At 31.7% G+C, this 18397-nt stretch overlaps 1 protein-coding gene across 1 annotated transcript in view; it reads right to left on the bottom strand.

The window, feature by feature from the left end:
• Positions 1–18397, bottom strand: part of LOC143255479 (uncharacterized) — a 221087-nt gene that overhangs the window by 10001 nt on the left and 192689 nt on the right. Inside the window, exons 10-13 of the mRNA XM_076511206.1 lie at positions 18093–18250; positions 17299–17353; positions 6479–7041; positions 5857–6031 (exon numbers count right to left, since the gene is read on the bottom strand). Coding sequence (XP_076367321.1) covers positions 5857–6031; positions 6479–7041; positions 17299–17353; positions 18093–18250 — 951 coding nt within the window. The remainder of the gene's footprint in view (positions 1–5856; positions 6032–6478; positions 7042–17298; positions 17354–18092; positions 18251–18397) is intronic.

The raw sequence follows: 18397 nt of genomic DNA on the forward strand, positions 1-18397 counted from the left end.
TTTCAAACAACAATGATATCTAATCTAGTATGAACTCTAAAAAATAATGATCTCTTACCTAATACGTACTTCAAACAACAACGAAATGTAACCGAGAAGGTACTTTAAACAACAATGATCTATAACCTAGTACGTACTTCAAACACCAATGATCTCTAACCTAATACTAGTTAAAACAACAATTATATCTAACCTAGTACGTACTTTAAGCAACAACGATATCAAACCTAGAGCTACTTTAAACAACAATAATATCTAAATGAGTACGTACTTCAAACAACACTTATCTCGAATCTGGTACGTACTTCAAAAAATAATTATCTCTAAACTAGTACTACATCAAACAACAATGATATCTAACCTAGTACGTACTCAAAGAATAAAAATATCTAACTGAGTACGCAGTTCAAACAATAATGATATCTAACCTAGTACCAACTTCAAACAACAATGATCTCTAACTTAATACGTACTTCACACAACAATGATCTCTAACCTAGTACTACATCAAACAACAATGATATCTAATCTATTATGTACTCCAAACAATAATTATCTCTAACGAAATACGTATTTCAAACAACAATGATCTCTAATCTAATACTACTTAAAACAAGAATTATATTTAACCTAGTATGCACTTCAAACAATAATGATCTCTAACCTAATACGTACCTCAAAAAACAACGAAATAAAACCGAGTAAGTAATTTGAATAACAATAATCTCTAACCTAGTACTACTTAAAACAACAATGACCTATTACTTAGTACGTACCTCAAAATGATATGTAACCTAGTAGTACTTCAAACAACAACGATATCTAACCTAGTACTACTTTAAACTACAATGATATCTGACAGAGTACGTACATCAACCAATAATGATCTCTAACCCTGTACATACTTCAAACAACAATGATATCTAACCTAATACGTATATCAAATAACAATCATATCTAACCGAGTACGTACTTAAAACAATAATGATCTCTAACCTAGTACTACTTTAAACGACAGTGATATCTAACCGAGTACGTACAATAAACAATAATGACCTCTAACCTAGTACGTACTTCAAACAACACTTATCTCGAATCTGGTACGTACTTCAAATAATTATGATATCTAACCTAGTACGAACTTCAAACAACAATGATCTCTAACCTAGTATGTACCTCACACAAGAATGATCTCTAACCTAGTACTACTTCAAACAACAATGATATCTAATCTAGTATGTACTCCAAACAATAATGATTTCTAAGATACTACGTATTTCAAACAACAACGATATTTAACCTAATACGTACTTCAAACAACAATGATCTCCAACCTAGTACGTACTATAAACAATAACCATCTCTAACCTAATACCTATTTCAAACAACAAAAATATTTAACCTAAAACGTACTTCAAGCAACAACGATATCTAACGTAGTACTACTTTAAACGACAATGATCTCTAACCTAGTACGTACTTGAAACAACACTTTTCTCGAATATGGTACGTACTTCAAACAATAATGATCTCTAAACTAGTACTACTTCAAACAACAATGATATTTAATCTATTATGCACTCCAAACAACAATGATTTCTAACATCCTACGTCTTTCAAACAACAACGATACTTAACCTAATACGTACTTCAAAGAATAATAATATCTTACCTAACACGTATTTCAAACAACAACAATATCTAACCTAGTACGTACTTCAAACAACAACGAAATGTAACCGAATAGGTACTTCGAACAACAATGATCTCTAGCCTAGTAGTACTTCAAAAGGATATGCAATCTGGTAGTACTTCGAACAACAATGATCTCTAACCTAGTAGTACTTCAAAAGGATATGCAATCTGGTAGTACTTCAAACAACAACGATTTCTAACCTAATACTACTTTAAACAACAATGATATCGAACCAAGTACTACTTCAAGCAATAATAATTTCTAAGCTGGTACGTACTTCAAACAACAAGGATATCTAACCTAGTACTACTAAAAACAATGATCTCTAACCTAGTACGTATCTCAAACAATAACGATATCCAACCTAGTACGTACTTCAAACAACAACGATATCTAATCTAGTACTTCTTTAAACAACAATGATATCTAACCGAGTACGTACTTCAGACAATAATGATCTCTAATCTAGTACAACTTTAAACAACAATAATCTCTAACCTAATACGTATTTCAAACAACAACAATATCTAACCGAGTACGTACTTAGGGCAATAGTGATCTCTAACCTAGTAAGTACTTCAAACAATAATGATCTCGAACCAAGTATGTATTCCAAACAATAATGATCTCTAACCTACTACTATTTCAAGCAAAAACGATATCTAACCTAGTACGTACTTTAAACAATAATCATCTCTATCCTAAAACGTATTTCAAACAACAACAATGTCTAACCTAATACGTACTTCAAGCAACAACGATATCTAACCTAAAACTACTTTAAACAACAATGATATCTAACCGAGTAGTACCTCAAACAATAATCATCTCTAGCTTAGTAGGTACTTCAAAACACACTTATATTGAATCTGGTACGTACTTCAAACAACAACGACTTATAACTTAGTACTACTTCAAATAACAATGATATCTGAGTACGTACTTCAAACAATAATGATCTATAACCTAGTACGTATATCAAACAACAACAATATCAAACTTAGTACGTACTTTGAACAACAATGATATCTAACCTAGTACTGCTTTAAACGACAAATATATCTAAAGGAGTACGTACATAAAACAATAATGATTTCTAACCTAGTACGTACTTCAAAGAATAATCATCTCTATCCTAGTACTACTTCAAACAACAATGATATCTAACCTAGTACGTACTTCAAAGAATAAGGATTTCTATCCATATACATACTTCAAACAACAACGATTTCTAACTTAGTACTACTTCAAATAACAATGATATATGAATACGAAGTTCAAACAATAATGATATCTAACCTAGTACTACTCAAACAACAATGATCTCAAATCTGGTACGTACTTCAAACAATAATGATCTCGAACCAAGATGTACTCCAAACAATAATGATCTCTAACCTACTACGTATTTCAAAAAACAAAAATATTTAACCTAGTACGTACTTCAAAGAATAATGATCTCTAACCTACTACCTATTTCAAACAACAACGATATCTAACCTACTACTACTTCTGAACAACAATGATATCTAATCTAGTATGTACTCCAAACAATAATGATCTCTAACTTACTACGTATTTCAAAAAACAAAAATATTTAACCTAATACGTACTTCAAACAACAATGATATCTAACCTAAAACTACTTCAAACAACAATCATATCTAACCGAGTAGTACTTCAAACAATAATCATCTCTACCTTAGTACTAATTTAAACAAAAATGATATCTAACTTAGTACGTACCTCAAACAGTAAGGATCTCTAACCCTGTACATACTTCAAACAACAACGATTTCTAACCTAGTACTCTTGCATATAACAATGATTCTGAGTACTACTTCAAACAATAATGATCTCTAACCTAGTACGTACTTCAAAACAACAATGATATCTAACCTAGTACTACTCAAACAACAATGATCTCTAATCTAGTACCTACTTCAAACAACCATGATCTCTAACCTAGTACGTACTTTAAACAATAATGATCTCTAACCTTGTACGTATTTCAAATAACAACAATGTCTAACCTAGTACGTACTAGAAACAACATCAATATCTAATCTAGTACTATTTTAAACTACAATGATATGTATCCGAGTTCGTACTTCAAACAATTATGATATCTAACCTGGCACTACTTTAATCATCAATGATATCTAACTGAGTACGTAATTCAAACAATAATGATATCTAACCTAGTACAAACTTTAAACAATAATAATTTCTAACCCAGTACGCACTTCAAACAACACTGACGCGAACCTTGTACGCACTTTAAACAATAATGATCTCTAACCTAGTACGCAGTTCAAACAATAATGATCTACAACCTAGTTCGTATTTCAGACAACAACATTATCTAATCTAGTACGTACTTCAAAGAACAACAATATCTAATCTAGTACTACTTTAAACAACAATCATTTCTAACCGAGTACGTACATCAGACAATAATGTTATCTAGTCTAGTACGACATTAAAAAACAATGATATCTAACAGAGTACGTACTTCAAACAATAATGATCTCAAACCAACTACATATTTCAAACAACAACGGTATCTAAGCTAATACTGCTTGAAACAACAATGATATCTAACGTAGTACGTACTTCAAACACGAATGATCTCTAACCTAGTACGTACTTCAAACAACAATGATCTCTAACCTAATACTACTTAAAACAAAAATGATATCTAACCTAGTACGTACTTTATACAACAATGATATCTAACGTAGTACAACTTCAAACAACAATAACATCTAACCTGGTATTATTCAAACAACAATGATCTCTAACTTAGTACGTATTTCAAACAACAACAATGTCTAACCTAGTACGTACTACAAATAACATCGATATCTTATCTTGTACTACTTTAAACCTCAATTATATCTAACCGAATACATACCTAAACAACACTGATCTCGAACCTGGTACGTACTTCAAACAATAATTATCTCTAACCTAGTACGTAATTCAAACAACACTTGTCTCGAATCTGGTACGTACCTCAAACAATAATGATCTCTAAACTAGTACTACTTCAAACAACAATGATATCTAATCTTGTATGTACTCCAAACAAGAATGATCTCTAACGTACTACGTATTTCAAACAATAACGACATCTAACCTAGTATTTCTTCAAACAACAATTATCTTTAACCTAGTACGTACTTCAAAAATAATTATCTCTAACCTAGTACGTAATTCAAACAACACTTGTCTCGAATCTGGTACGTACCTCAAACAATAATGATCTCTAAACTAGTACTACTTCAAACAACAATGATATCTAACCTAGTACGTACTTCAAAGAATAAGGATATCTAACCTAGTACTACTTCAAACAACAATGATATCTAATCTTGTATGTACTCCAAACAAGAATGATCTCTAACGTACTACGTATTTCAAACAACAACGACATCTAACCTAGTATTTCTTCAAACAACAATGATCTTTAATCTAGTACGTACTTCAAAAAATAATGATCTCTTACCTAATACGTATTTCAAACAACAACAATATCTAATTTAGTTCGTACTTCAAGCAACAACGATATATAACCTAGTACTACTTTAAACAATAATGATACCTAACCGAGTATGTATTTCAGACAATAATGGTATCAAATCTAGTACTACATTAAACAACAATGATATCTAACCGAGTACGTACTTCAGACAATAATTATATCTAACCTAGCGCAACTTTAAACAACAATGATATCTAACCTAGTACGTACTTCAAACAATAATGATCTCTAACCTAATACTACTTAAAACAACAGTGATGTCTAATCTAGTATGTACTCAAACAATAATGATCTCTGATATACTACGTATTTCAAACAACAACGATATCTATCCTAGTACGTACTTCAAACAACAATGATCTTTGACCTAGTTCGTACTTCAAACAAAAATGATATCTAACCTAGTACGTACTTCAAACAATACTGACCTCTATCCTAGTTTTACTTTTCACATTGAATGAAAGTTACAAAGTTGTTCTCTGTTAACAATATAAATAATGGTTAGCTGTTTACTTCTGAAACTCATTGAGAGGCTGAGAGCTACAATCTGTTGCTAAAAATAAGCTATGGTTACGGTTTTGTATTTCACATTGTTTGAGAGTTAGAAAATTACCAGATACGTTATCATATCCTGAGGAGTACGTGCCCTCCATTGTTGCACTTCGGATTAATGGGCCATGAGCATCATAACTTGGGAGGTGGAGTGTCACACGTGGTACAGAGCACGACCTAGGTCGCGGACTGATAACTTCAGACGTTAGTTTTTCACGAGAAGTAGGTGGAGACAGCTGCTTAAAATATGGACACAAAATGTTTGACGTTAATTTTTCAGTTCTTTAAAGATTAATTCAAAGAAAAAAGTTAGTTTTGAATAGTTTCATCGGTATTCCCCTTGTTGCGCATATATGATTAATATATCATGTTATTAAAATTAAGTGACATAGTTTTTTACTGTTGTTGTTTTCTTAAAACCAAAATGACGAATTTTTTAACTGACAGTGTCCTTACAGAGCTAGCTTCATAATTTGTGGGCTTTATTGGATTTATTCTACTGCATGTTTTAAGCATTTGTTTAACTACGGTAAGATTCAATAATTTTCATCATTATATATTATAAATAACTGAAGACAACAAAATATTATTTTGTGTTGAAGTAAATTACTAGTACTGGAGAAATCGAGATACACATTTTAGCAGGTTGTCAGTGTTAGAATGGACCCTTTTATCAATCGTACCTCAAGATCAAAGTTCGGAAGATTTTGTAGTTCCCGCTGAAAAGCCATAATATCGGCCTCGCTCGTGTCATGAGTGTCCGACTGGGAAGCAGAACAGCTCGCTGACTGAGCTTGAACCTTGGACCTCTTTCTCTTCAGACTTGAAAAGTGAAAACTACGCTTACGTTGAGCTGGAGACGGAATTGGATTATCTCTGTCGGTGTCTCCGTGATTTGTCAGCATCATACAAATCGGCTCTCTCTTCAGTAGCCTGGGGCCAGTCAGATTACTTTGGACTGACTCCCTTCTTGCGACGTCCAGTCTAGAAGGGGAAAGGGAAGTCGAGGAACAGTCAATAGTCAAGTTGACTTTCCGTCTAGCGCGCAACCCTTCCTCTGTTCCTGCTGAACTGGCCCGACTTCGATTCTCTCTGGAGCCCACACTGGACCGAGAAGAAGCTCTCCTCCACGAGGAGTAAAGAATGCTGCCCAAGACTCGATGTTGGCAGAGACGTAACAGGATAACAGGATGGACAACAGCAGGGAGACTCTCCAAGAGAAACACGAGACGCCTGTCTTTATCTCCTGCAAGTAAAAACACATATAATGATGTAAAAAAGAATGAACTCCCAGAAGTCAAATCAGAGATAAACTTTCCTAGTAAATATGGAGTTGTTCACAGATTTGTAAAAACGTATATTTTTACATTCTACAATAAAATATTATTCATTAAATACCAAACTGCATTTACATTCCTAAAACATTGCTCCTTCTATGCGTACAACTACATAAGTATGTATTGACAGTTAACGTCAATCTATCGACGTCAGAAAACAACACACATTACACAATAGACTATAATAAAAAATTAAGATTTTATAAAGACCAGTAGCGATCGATATGGACGTAACCTACCTAGATATAATAATGTAGATATAATAGATGTAATAATGTAAAAAGTGTTAATGCAACAAAAAGTATTGAAACAATAAACACCACAGAAACTGACTTAATTGAAATTAAAACAAGAGGAAATTTTCAAAAGTCACGTCACAAGATATTATTTTAGGTAGGGCTAGAATAAATGATTTTATGACAACGTTTTCTCCCTTTTGTGTTAGCTGTACTTTTGTGCACTCCCAAACCCTAGTGGAAGCACGCATGTACCCAAATATATTTTATTACTCATCTGGATCTCTACCAGACTACCCACATATCATCTAAGAACATACCTAACTTATCGTGAGTGTATGTTTAATGATTAAATATATAACTTATCGTCAGTAGAAGTTTTATGACAAAATATAAAACTTATCGTGAGTGTATCTGTTCTTTTGCCTATCTAACTTATCGTGAGTGTATATTTTGCACTGAATGTCTAAGTTATCGAGAGTGTATCTTTTCTGACTCAATATCAAACTTAACATGAGTGTATGTCATCTGACTAAATATCTACCTTATCATGAGTGAGTCTTCTGACTAAATATTTAACGTATCGTATTTGTCATCGGACTAAATATCCAACATTTTGTGAGTTTATATCATCTGACTAACTTAGCGTCAGTGTATGTCTTCTGACAAAATACCTAACTTATCGTGAATGCATGTTATATCAATAAATGTCTAACTTATCTGGAGTGTCTGTTTTCTGACTCAATATCTACCTTATTGTCACTGAAAGTTTTATGACTACATATCCAACTTCTAGTCACTGTGTGTTTTCTGAGTAAATATCTAATTTATCATGAATGTACGTCATCTGAAAAAAATATCTAATTTATCATGAATGTACGTCATCTGAATAAATATTAAACTTATCATGAATGTACGTCATCTGAATAAATATTAAACTTATCATGAATGTGCGTCATCTGAATAAATATCTAACTTATCATGAATGTACGTCATCTGAATAAATATCTAACTTATCATGAATGTACACCATCTGAATAAATATCTAACTTATCATGAATGTACGTCATCTGATTAAATATCTCACTTATCATGAATGTACGTCATATGAATAAATATCTAACTTATCATGAATGTACGTCATATGAATAAATATCTAACTTATCATGAATGTACGTCATCTGATTAAATATCTAACTTATCATGAATGTACGTCATCTGAATAAATATCTAACTTATCATGAATGTACGTCATCTGAATAAATATCTAACTTATCATGAATGTACGTCATATGAATAAATATCTAACTTATCATGAATGTACGTCATCTGAATAAATATCTAACTTATCATGAATGTACGTCATCTGAATAAATATCTAACTTATCATGAATGTACGTCATATGAATAAATATCTAACTTACCATGAATGTACGTCATCTGAATAAATATCAAACTTATCATGAGTGTACGTCATATGAATAAATATCTAATTTATCGTGAATGTACGTAATCTGAATAAATATCTAACTTATCGTGAGTGTATGTCATCTGACTAGATATCTCATATATATTGTGAGTTTATATCATCTAAATAAATATTTTATTTATCGTAAAATACGTCAATTGGCTAAATATCTAGCTTAACATTAGTGTCTGTCATTTGGCTAAGTATCTAATTTATTATGAAAGTATGTGTTTTCTCGAAATATGTATTTTATCATGAGTGTATGTCTCCTTACTAAATGTCTAACTTATAGTGAGTATATGTCTTCCGCCTAAAAGTCTACCTTATCGTGAATGTATGTCTTTTGACGAAATACCTAAGTTAACGTGAGTTTTTCTTCTAACTAAATATCTAACTTCTCCTGAGTATATGTCTTTTTGACGAAAAATCTAATTTGTAGTAAGTGCATGTCGTCTTTTTAAATATCTAACTTATTGTGAATGTATGTTTTCTGAGTAAATATCTAACTTCTTCTGAGTGTAAGTGTTCTATATAAACATATACCTCAAAAATGTATATGTCTTCTAGCTAATAATGTACATGTCGTGAGTTTATGTCATCAAACTAAATATGTAAGTTATTGTGAGAGTATGTTTATGACAAAATATCTAGCTTATAGTGAATGTGTATTTTCTCACTTCTAACTAAATATCTATTTTCGTAAGTGTAAGTCTTACAACAAAATATCTAACTCATCTTGAATGTAAATAATGTGACTAAATATGAAACTTATTGAATGTTTATGTCATCTGACTAAATATCTAACTTAAATTTAGTGTACGTCATCTGACTAAATATCTAACCTATCGTGAGTGTATTTTTGTCACTAACTGTGTAACTTATTGTGAGTGTATCTCTTCTGACTAAGCATTTAACTTATCGTAAGCGCATGTCATCTGACTAAATATCTAATATATTGTGAGTTTAAATCATCTGAGTAAATGTCTAACTTATCCTGAATACATCATCTAACTAAATATTTAACTTATCGTGAGTGTATGTTTATCATTAAATGCCTAACTTATCGCAAGTCTATGTCTTTTGACTACATATTTAACTTATCATGAGTGTATGTGATCTGACTAAATATCTATCTTCTCGTTATTGTATGTCTTCTGCCGAAATATATAACTTCTCGTAAGGGTATGTCTTATAGCTAAATATCTCCCTTATTATGAATGTATGTCATCTGACAATATATCTATCCAATGGTAAGTTTGTCTTTGACTAAATATCTAACTTATCGTAAGTATGTCATCTGACTAAATATCTAACTTACGGAGAGTGTATGTGATCTCACTAAATAGAAATTTGGCTTAAAGTGAGAGTATCTCTACTCACTAAATATCTAATTTATCGTTACTGTATGTATTCTAACTAAACATCTACATTTCGTGGACGTCTTTTAACCAAATACCTACCTTTGGTGAGTGTGTGTCATCTGATTACATTTTCAACGTATTATGAGTGTATGTTATATGACTAAATATCTATCTTACCGTGAATGTGTGTCTTTCATGACGTTTGTCATTTGTCTAAATATGTAACATGTCGTGAGTGTAGGTTTTATGACTAAATTTCTAACTTAAAGTCAATGCATGTTTTCTGACTAAATATCTAGCCTATAGTCACTGTCTGTTTTGTTACTAAATATCGAACTTATGATGAATGTATGTCATCTGACTAAATATCTAACTTATCGTGAGTGTATGTCATCTGAATAAATATTTAAGACATTATAAGTTTTTATCATCTGACTAAATATCTACCTTATCGTGAACACGTCTTCTCATAAATATTTAGCTTATAGTGAGGGTATGTCTTCTTATTAAATATCTAACTTATTGTGAATATATGTTATCTGATTAAAGATCTAACTTATACTTAGTGTACGTCTTCTTATTAAATATCTAACTTATCGTAAGTTTATCTTCTGACTATATATGTAACTTATCGAGAGTGCATGTAATCTCACTAAATAAAAATTTAACTTATAGCGGGAGTATCTCTTTTCACTGAATATCTAACTTATCGTTACCTTATGTATTCTAATTAAATATCTACATTTCGTGAGTGTATATCTTCTAACCAAATACCTACCTTTAGTGAGTGTATGTCATCTGACTACATTTTTAACTTATCAGTGTATGTCATATAACTAAATATCTGTCTTACCATCAATGTATGTCTGCTAAGTAAATACAGTAAAACCTGTCTAAGGCGGAATCGCACAGGACCGAGTAAAATTTCCGACTCAGATTGTTTGTTTGTTTTTATTTTCGCGCAAAGCTACTCAAGGGCTATCTGCGCTAGCCGTCCCTAATTTAGCAGTGTAAGACTAGAGAGAAGGCAGGTAGTCATCACCACCCACCACCATCTCTTGGGCTACTCTTTTACCAACGAATAGTGGGATTGACCGTCAAATTATATTGCCACCACGGAGGGGAGGGCGAGCATGTTTGGTGCGACCGGGATTCGAACCCGCGACCCTCGGATTACGAGTCAAACGCCTTAACACGTTTGGCCATGCCGGGCCAATAACATGCTGAGCCCACCGAGGGGAATCGAACCCCTGAGTTTAGCGTTGTAAATCCATGGACGTATCGCTGTAATAGCGGGGTACATTCCGACTTAGACAGTGAACATGCATTTCCTTAATTATATATCATTTTTGAGTGGAACGTTATACTTGCTTGAATCAAGAGAAGTAAGACGTTTGTGAATAAAGTTGCTATATTGTTTATGCTATATTTATTAGAATAAGAACAAAAATATACATAAGTACACAAAATCTTAATCAAATTTATTTAAAGAAAGTGTCCAATTTCAACTGTTTCTGTTTTTTTAATGTGTTTTCTCATGCGGTTAAAAGATAACAATTATACAGCCTTTTCATGAAGGTCATTTTACCCTTCATTTTGCACACAATTTGATAGTGTTATTATAACGTAACACTTGTGATGAAGTAGGAATTTCGATTTCCTCACTATCTTTTCTATTTTATTCATGTTCTGCATCTCTCACACTGTTACCATTTTGCGATTCTGTTATATATTTTAAATCAGTTTCTGTTAAAACATTCTTGTCAACAATCATAAAGCTTTCTACGTTCACAGAATCATCTACATCAATCTTCTCAATCAGAGTTTGGATTTCACTAGAATCGTCACAACAAACAACTTCTCCACAATCTCCACCATTATAAAAAAAATAAATCCACAGTTTAGAAAGCACTTTATTACATATTCATATTTTACCCATTTGACTGCATGACTTAAAAAATGCAATTACTTGTAACATCAATTTTCATGGTCATTTCAGATGTTCTCTCACAGTCGTCCATGTTTACAGTAATATTCTGAAACATCAATTGTCTGTATTTTAATATTATACACTGTATAATTCAGTTATCTAGTGGCTGTAGAACTGATGTTGTACATGGAGGTGGAGAGCCTAAATGAACATTTGAAAGTTTAAACAAATTACTAGTTAAACAAGAATTTATTAATATTTAAAGAAAATTATTAATAAAATAAGAAATTAATATTTAATCAAAATCATTTTTCCGCCTTACTCAGGTTCTAATCCTACTTGTTCATAGATGAGGTAAGTGAAAGATAGTTTTCCGTCCGCGTTACGCAGGTTCCGCCATAAGAGAAATCTTAAAATAATGCTGCAAAATGTTGATACTTCCGGCTTGTACAGGTTACCGCCCCATACAGTTTCCTGCTTAGACAGGTTTTACTGTATCTACCTTTCATGACTTTATGTCATTTGTCTACATATGTAACTTGTCGTGAATGTAGGTTTTATGGCTAAATATCTAACTTGTAAACAAGGGCAGTTTCTGACTGTCCCTCCTTAGTAGAACGGTGAGGCTACGGAGTTACAACGCTCAAATCAGAGGTTCACTTCCCCTCAGTAGATACCTCTCTGTGGTTTTGCTCTATAAAACACACAGACGAGTTTTTGACTACATATATAACCTGTAGTCACTGTTTTTTTTTACTAAATATCTAACTTACCGTGAATGTATGTTATCTGATTAAATATGTAACTTCTTGTGAGTGTGTGTTTTATGACTAAAAACTATCCTACAGTCACGTGTGTTTTCTAATAACACTATGTAACACAGATTTTGTTCCTGGATAGTATGTGTTATATCTTAATTGCTTATGTTGTAAAAGTACAGAAAACGGCCACTATTCCCTTCAAACTTTGCTTTTGTGACCTGGATAATGAAGTTTAGAAATTAACCTATTTTCTGTGTAAAAACGGGCAAATTTGCACATTTGCATTTACGTAAGGTCTAAATAAAACAACATATGAATCAAGATTTACATGCATTTCTACTAAAGTTATACAACAATGTTTAGAAGTGAGTAGTTTTTCGAGATTTGCGACTGCAATGTAAATCACTTTCACGTATCAGCCCCCAAATATGATCTCGACATTCGACTTTGTTAGACCAAGATCTCTGATCAAGTCACTGAAGTCTCTTTGGTTGGGGTAGTATGGGTTTCTCTTATCAGCTGCATCTCTGAAATTGTAATCTGGATCTTCAACGTCTACCTGCTCTTCTGATTTGCTGCTCTCTTCTGAGGATAGCTGCTTTCTCTCTGACAGAGTAGATACAGGGAGCTCAGAGCAGTGTGGCACTGAGGCGATGGACGATGGAAGGCCCTGATACATGATAGCAGATGCATTCTTGCCAGCTCAACATTTGGAAGGGTCCACCATGCAGAAGTAACAATTGCTTGAGTAGTCAGTGGGTTCACATCAAATTCTTGAAATAGTGAACTTCATGACTCTCTTTTTCCCTCTGTACCATCCTGCAAAAGAGCAAAATAAAATTGTTATTATGAAGAATAAATTTATTTCATCCACAACTAATGTGTAAAAAGTTCATGCAAAATATTTTATATGTGATATTTTTCTATACTATTGGGAAAAAAAAAAGATATTTAAATTTTGAAAGGTCTAAAGTTTGTATAATATAAAATATTACTATTCAAGCAAGCAAAATTTGTCCATCTTACCTTCTACAGTTTTTTTACATTGCTCGCAGGTAAAATGAGGTGCCCAGAGTTTGTCTAGATCTCCGAAATGCATGCCGAAATATGCCTTGTACGCTTCACACATTTTAGCAGATGCTGTCACAGAGTACTTTTTCACTCTTGTCTTGATAAACTGGCCACATACATAGCAAAATGCGTCTGGAGAATGCTTGCAGCTTCTTGATACCATCTCTGATCAAATCAGATAGGTCTATGTGTTCACTTAGTCAGCTAGAACTAAACTGAAGTGGTGAGCCCCTAAAAATATATATTACTATGGGAAGTTCTAGAAAATTCTAAAAGGTTCTTGAAAATTATCGTAAGTTCTACAGCATTCTAGAAAATTCTTGTAAGTTCAAGAAAATTCTCTATCAGCTACTCAGCACTGAATCTACCTGGAATGTTTTGGAAAATGGGTAAATTTGAAAATTTCATTACCCAGGTCACAAAAGCAAAGTTTGAAGAGAAAAATATGTCTCTTCCATTTACTTTAAGCATAAGCAATTAGAAAATAACACTTTCTACTCAGGAAAAATAAAAGTAAAAATTTTGTTACATAGTGTAATCTAACTTATTATGAGTGCACATCTTCTGCCTAAGTATTTAACTTATTGTTACCATACTACTTCTAACTAACCATCTAACTTATCGTGAGTTTATGTCTATATACGAAATATTTAACTTATTGTGAGTATATGTCATACGACTAAATATCTATCTTATCGTGAGAGTATGTCATATGGCATACAGTCACAACACATTTGCTTTGTAGTCAGATGACATACTCTCACGATAAGATAGATATCTTGTCGTATGACATATACTCACAATAAGTTAAGTATTTATTAAAAATTTACATATTTAAATATATAAGTTATTGTGAGTGTATGTCATCATACTAAGAACCTAAGTTACTATAGGTATATGTCATCTGACTAAATATGTAAGTTACAGTGAGTGTATGTCATCATACTAAATACCTAAGTTACTATAAGTATATGTCATCTGACTAAATATGTAAGTTATTGTGAGTGTATGTCATCATACTAAATACCCAAGTTACTATAGGTATATGTCATCTGACTAAATATGTAAGTTATTGTGAGTGTATGTCATCATACTAAATACCTAAGTTACTATAGGTATATGTCATCTGACTAAATATGTAAGTTATTGTGAGTGTATGTCATCATACTAAATACCTAAGTTACTATAGGTATATGTCATCTGACTAAATATGTAAGTTATAGTGAGTGTATGTCATCATACTAAATACCTAAGTTACTATATGTATATGTCGTCTGACTAAATATGTAAGTTATAGTGAGTATATGTCAACATACTAAATACCTAAGTTACTATAGGTATATGTCGTCTGACTAAATATGTAACTTATTGTGAGTGTATGTCATCATACTAAATACATAAGTTACTATAGGTATATGTCATCTGACTAAATATGTAAGTTATTGTGAGTGTATGTCATCATACTAAATACCTAAGTTACTATAGGTATATGTCATCTGATTAAATATGTAAGTTATTGTGAGTGTATGTCATCATACTAAATACCTAAGTTACTATAGGTATATGTCATCTGACTAAATATGTAAGTTATTGTGAGTGTATGTCATCATACTAAATACCTAAGTTACTATATGTATATGTCATCTGAATAAATATGTAAGTTATAGTGAGTATATGTCAACATACTAAATACCTAAGTTACTATAGGTATATGTCATCTGACTAAATATGTAAGTTATTGTGAGTGTATGTCATCATACTAAATACCTAAGTTACTATAGGTATATGTCATCTGACTAAATATGTAAGTTATTGTGAGTGTATGTCATCATACTAAATACCTAAGTTACTATAGGTATATGTCATCTGACTAAATATGTAAGTTATAGTGAGTGTATGTCATCATACTAAATACCTAAGTTACTATATGTATATGTCGTCTGACTAAATATGTAAGTTATAGTGAGTATATGTCAACATACTAAATACCTAAGTTACTATAGGTATATGTCGTCTGACTAAATATGTAACTTATTGTGAGTGTATGTCATCATACTAAATACATAAGTTACTATAGGTATATGTCATCTGACTAAATATGTAAGTTATTGTGAGTGTATGTCATCATACTAAATACCTAAGTTACTATAGGTATATGTCATCTGACTAAATATGTAAGTTATTGTGAGTGTATGTCATCATACTAAATACCTAAGTTACTATAGGTATATGTCATCTGACTAAATATGTAAGTTATAGTGAGTGTATGTCATCATACTAAATACCTAAGTTACTATATGTATATGTCGTCTGACTAAATATGTAAGTTATAGTGAGTATATGTCATCATACTAAATACCTAAGTTACTATAGGTATATGTCGTCTGACTAAATATGTAACTTATTGTGAGTGTATGTCATCATACTAAATACATAAGTTACTATAGGTATATGTCATCTGACTAAATATGTAAGTTATTGTGAGTGTATGTCATCATACTAAATACCTAAGTTACTATAGGTATATGTCATCTGACTAAATATGTAAGTTATTGTGAGTGTATGTCATCATACTAAATACCTAAGTTACTATAGGTATATGTCATCTGACTAAATATGTAAGTTATTGTGAGTGTATGTCATCATACTAAATACCTAAGTTACTATAGGTATATGTCATCTGACTAAATATGTAAGTTATTGTGAGTGTATGTCATCATACTAAATACCTAAGTTACTATAGGTATATGTCATCTGACTAAATATGTAAGTTATTGTGAGTGTATGTCATCATACTAAATACCTAAGTTACTATAGGTATATGTCATCTGACTAAATATGTAAGTTATTGTGAGTGTATGTCATCATACTAAATACCTAAGTTACTATAGGTATATGTCATCTGACTAAATATGTAAGTTATTGTGAGTGTATGTCATCATACTAAATACCTAAGTTACTATAGGTATATGTCATCTGACTAAATATGTAAGTTATTGTGAGTGTATGTCATCATACTAAATCCCTAAGTTACTATAGGTATATGTCATCTGACTAAATATGTAAGTTATTGTGAGTGTATGTCATCATACTAAATACCTAAGTTACTATATGTATATGTCATCTGAATAAATATGTAAGTTATTGTGAGTGTGAATTAAGAAGTGAATTAATATATTAATGTACATATTCATTATGCCAAATTTTTGGGTTGAATACTCCACACAGTCAACATTCCCGTTTCCACACTATGTGAACATTTCTATAGTGACCAGCTTTCTGTTTTCTAATATGTTGCACCTGCCCATGAAAAAGACCAGTTTCCAGAGAGTAACATACCTTCACAACTATTCAACTTTTGTTCGTTTCCATATTCTTCTGAAACAATCTTGTTCTGCAACAACAACAAAAAAAAATCAGTTGAAAAGTTAGATGATACAAAAGAAGTTGGACAAATAGAAGAAACGTTGTGTGGTTGGACGGGTAACTGGATGGAAGATTATGAATTACCATTAGTAACTTACAATGTTTCGCCTTACTGATCAGAAAATGAATACTTGCATGAAATTTATATAGAACGAGAGAATTAAATAACACACTAGAAGCACACAGTTTAAATCGGAAGAATAAAATAGCGACATCTACCGGATAAGAATATTATGAACTTATAATTATGGATGAAAAAATAGCCTAACTCAATACAAACCATATGTAAACCTATTTTGTAAAGATACAATTGCGTCATAAATACATTATATGCATATAAATGTTAAATAAGCGCTGTATGTTTTCATCCTTATTAAATTAACCAGATTTCCTACATCTTACACTGCCAGTATCTTATATCATATCCTACATTAAAGTGTATCAGACATTACAAAGGTCAACTGTCAATATTCTACATCATAGCCTACAGTATAGAGTATATATCACACGATACATATTTTACACTCTCAATATCCTTCATTATATCTTACATTAAAGTGTACCAGACATCACAAAGGTCAACTGTCAATATTCTACATCATACAGTATAGAGTTTATATTACACGGTATACGTTTCTACACTGTCAATATCCAACATCATAAACCATATTTACGCTGATATTGAAAGTTTTTTCTCAGATTTTTACCTCGATATGTTTAAACATGTCCCGGACGACTGATTCTAGACGCATACCGATATACTGGTGATTATCATCTCGCACACTAGATGGTGCTAACGATGTCATGACTATGAATGAATCTTCAACTCTGTCTTGAAGAGGCGTTGGCGGCGGTTCTGGATCCTCTTTCATCATAATAGTAAAAACATAATGTTATATAAGTACTTAGAATCTCATTATAATCAAAGCATTTCACCATTAATACAAGTAAACTAAACACAAAATGTACAATTGCCTGACTTTGAAATATATGATGACATAAATAATATTAC

This window comes from Tachypleus tridentatus, chromosome 7 (genome assembly GCF_004210375.1).
Source record: "Tachypleus tridentatus isolate NWPU-2018 chromosome 7, ASM421037v1, whole genome shotgun sequence".
NCBI classification, from domain to species: Eukaryota; Metazoa; Arthropoda; class Merostomata; order Xiphosura; family Limulidae; genus Tachypleus; species Tachypleus tridentatus.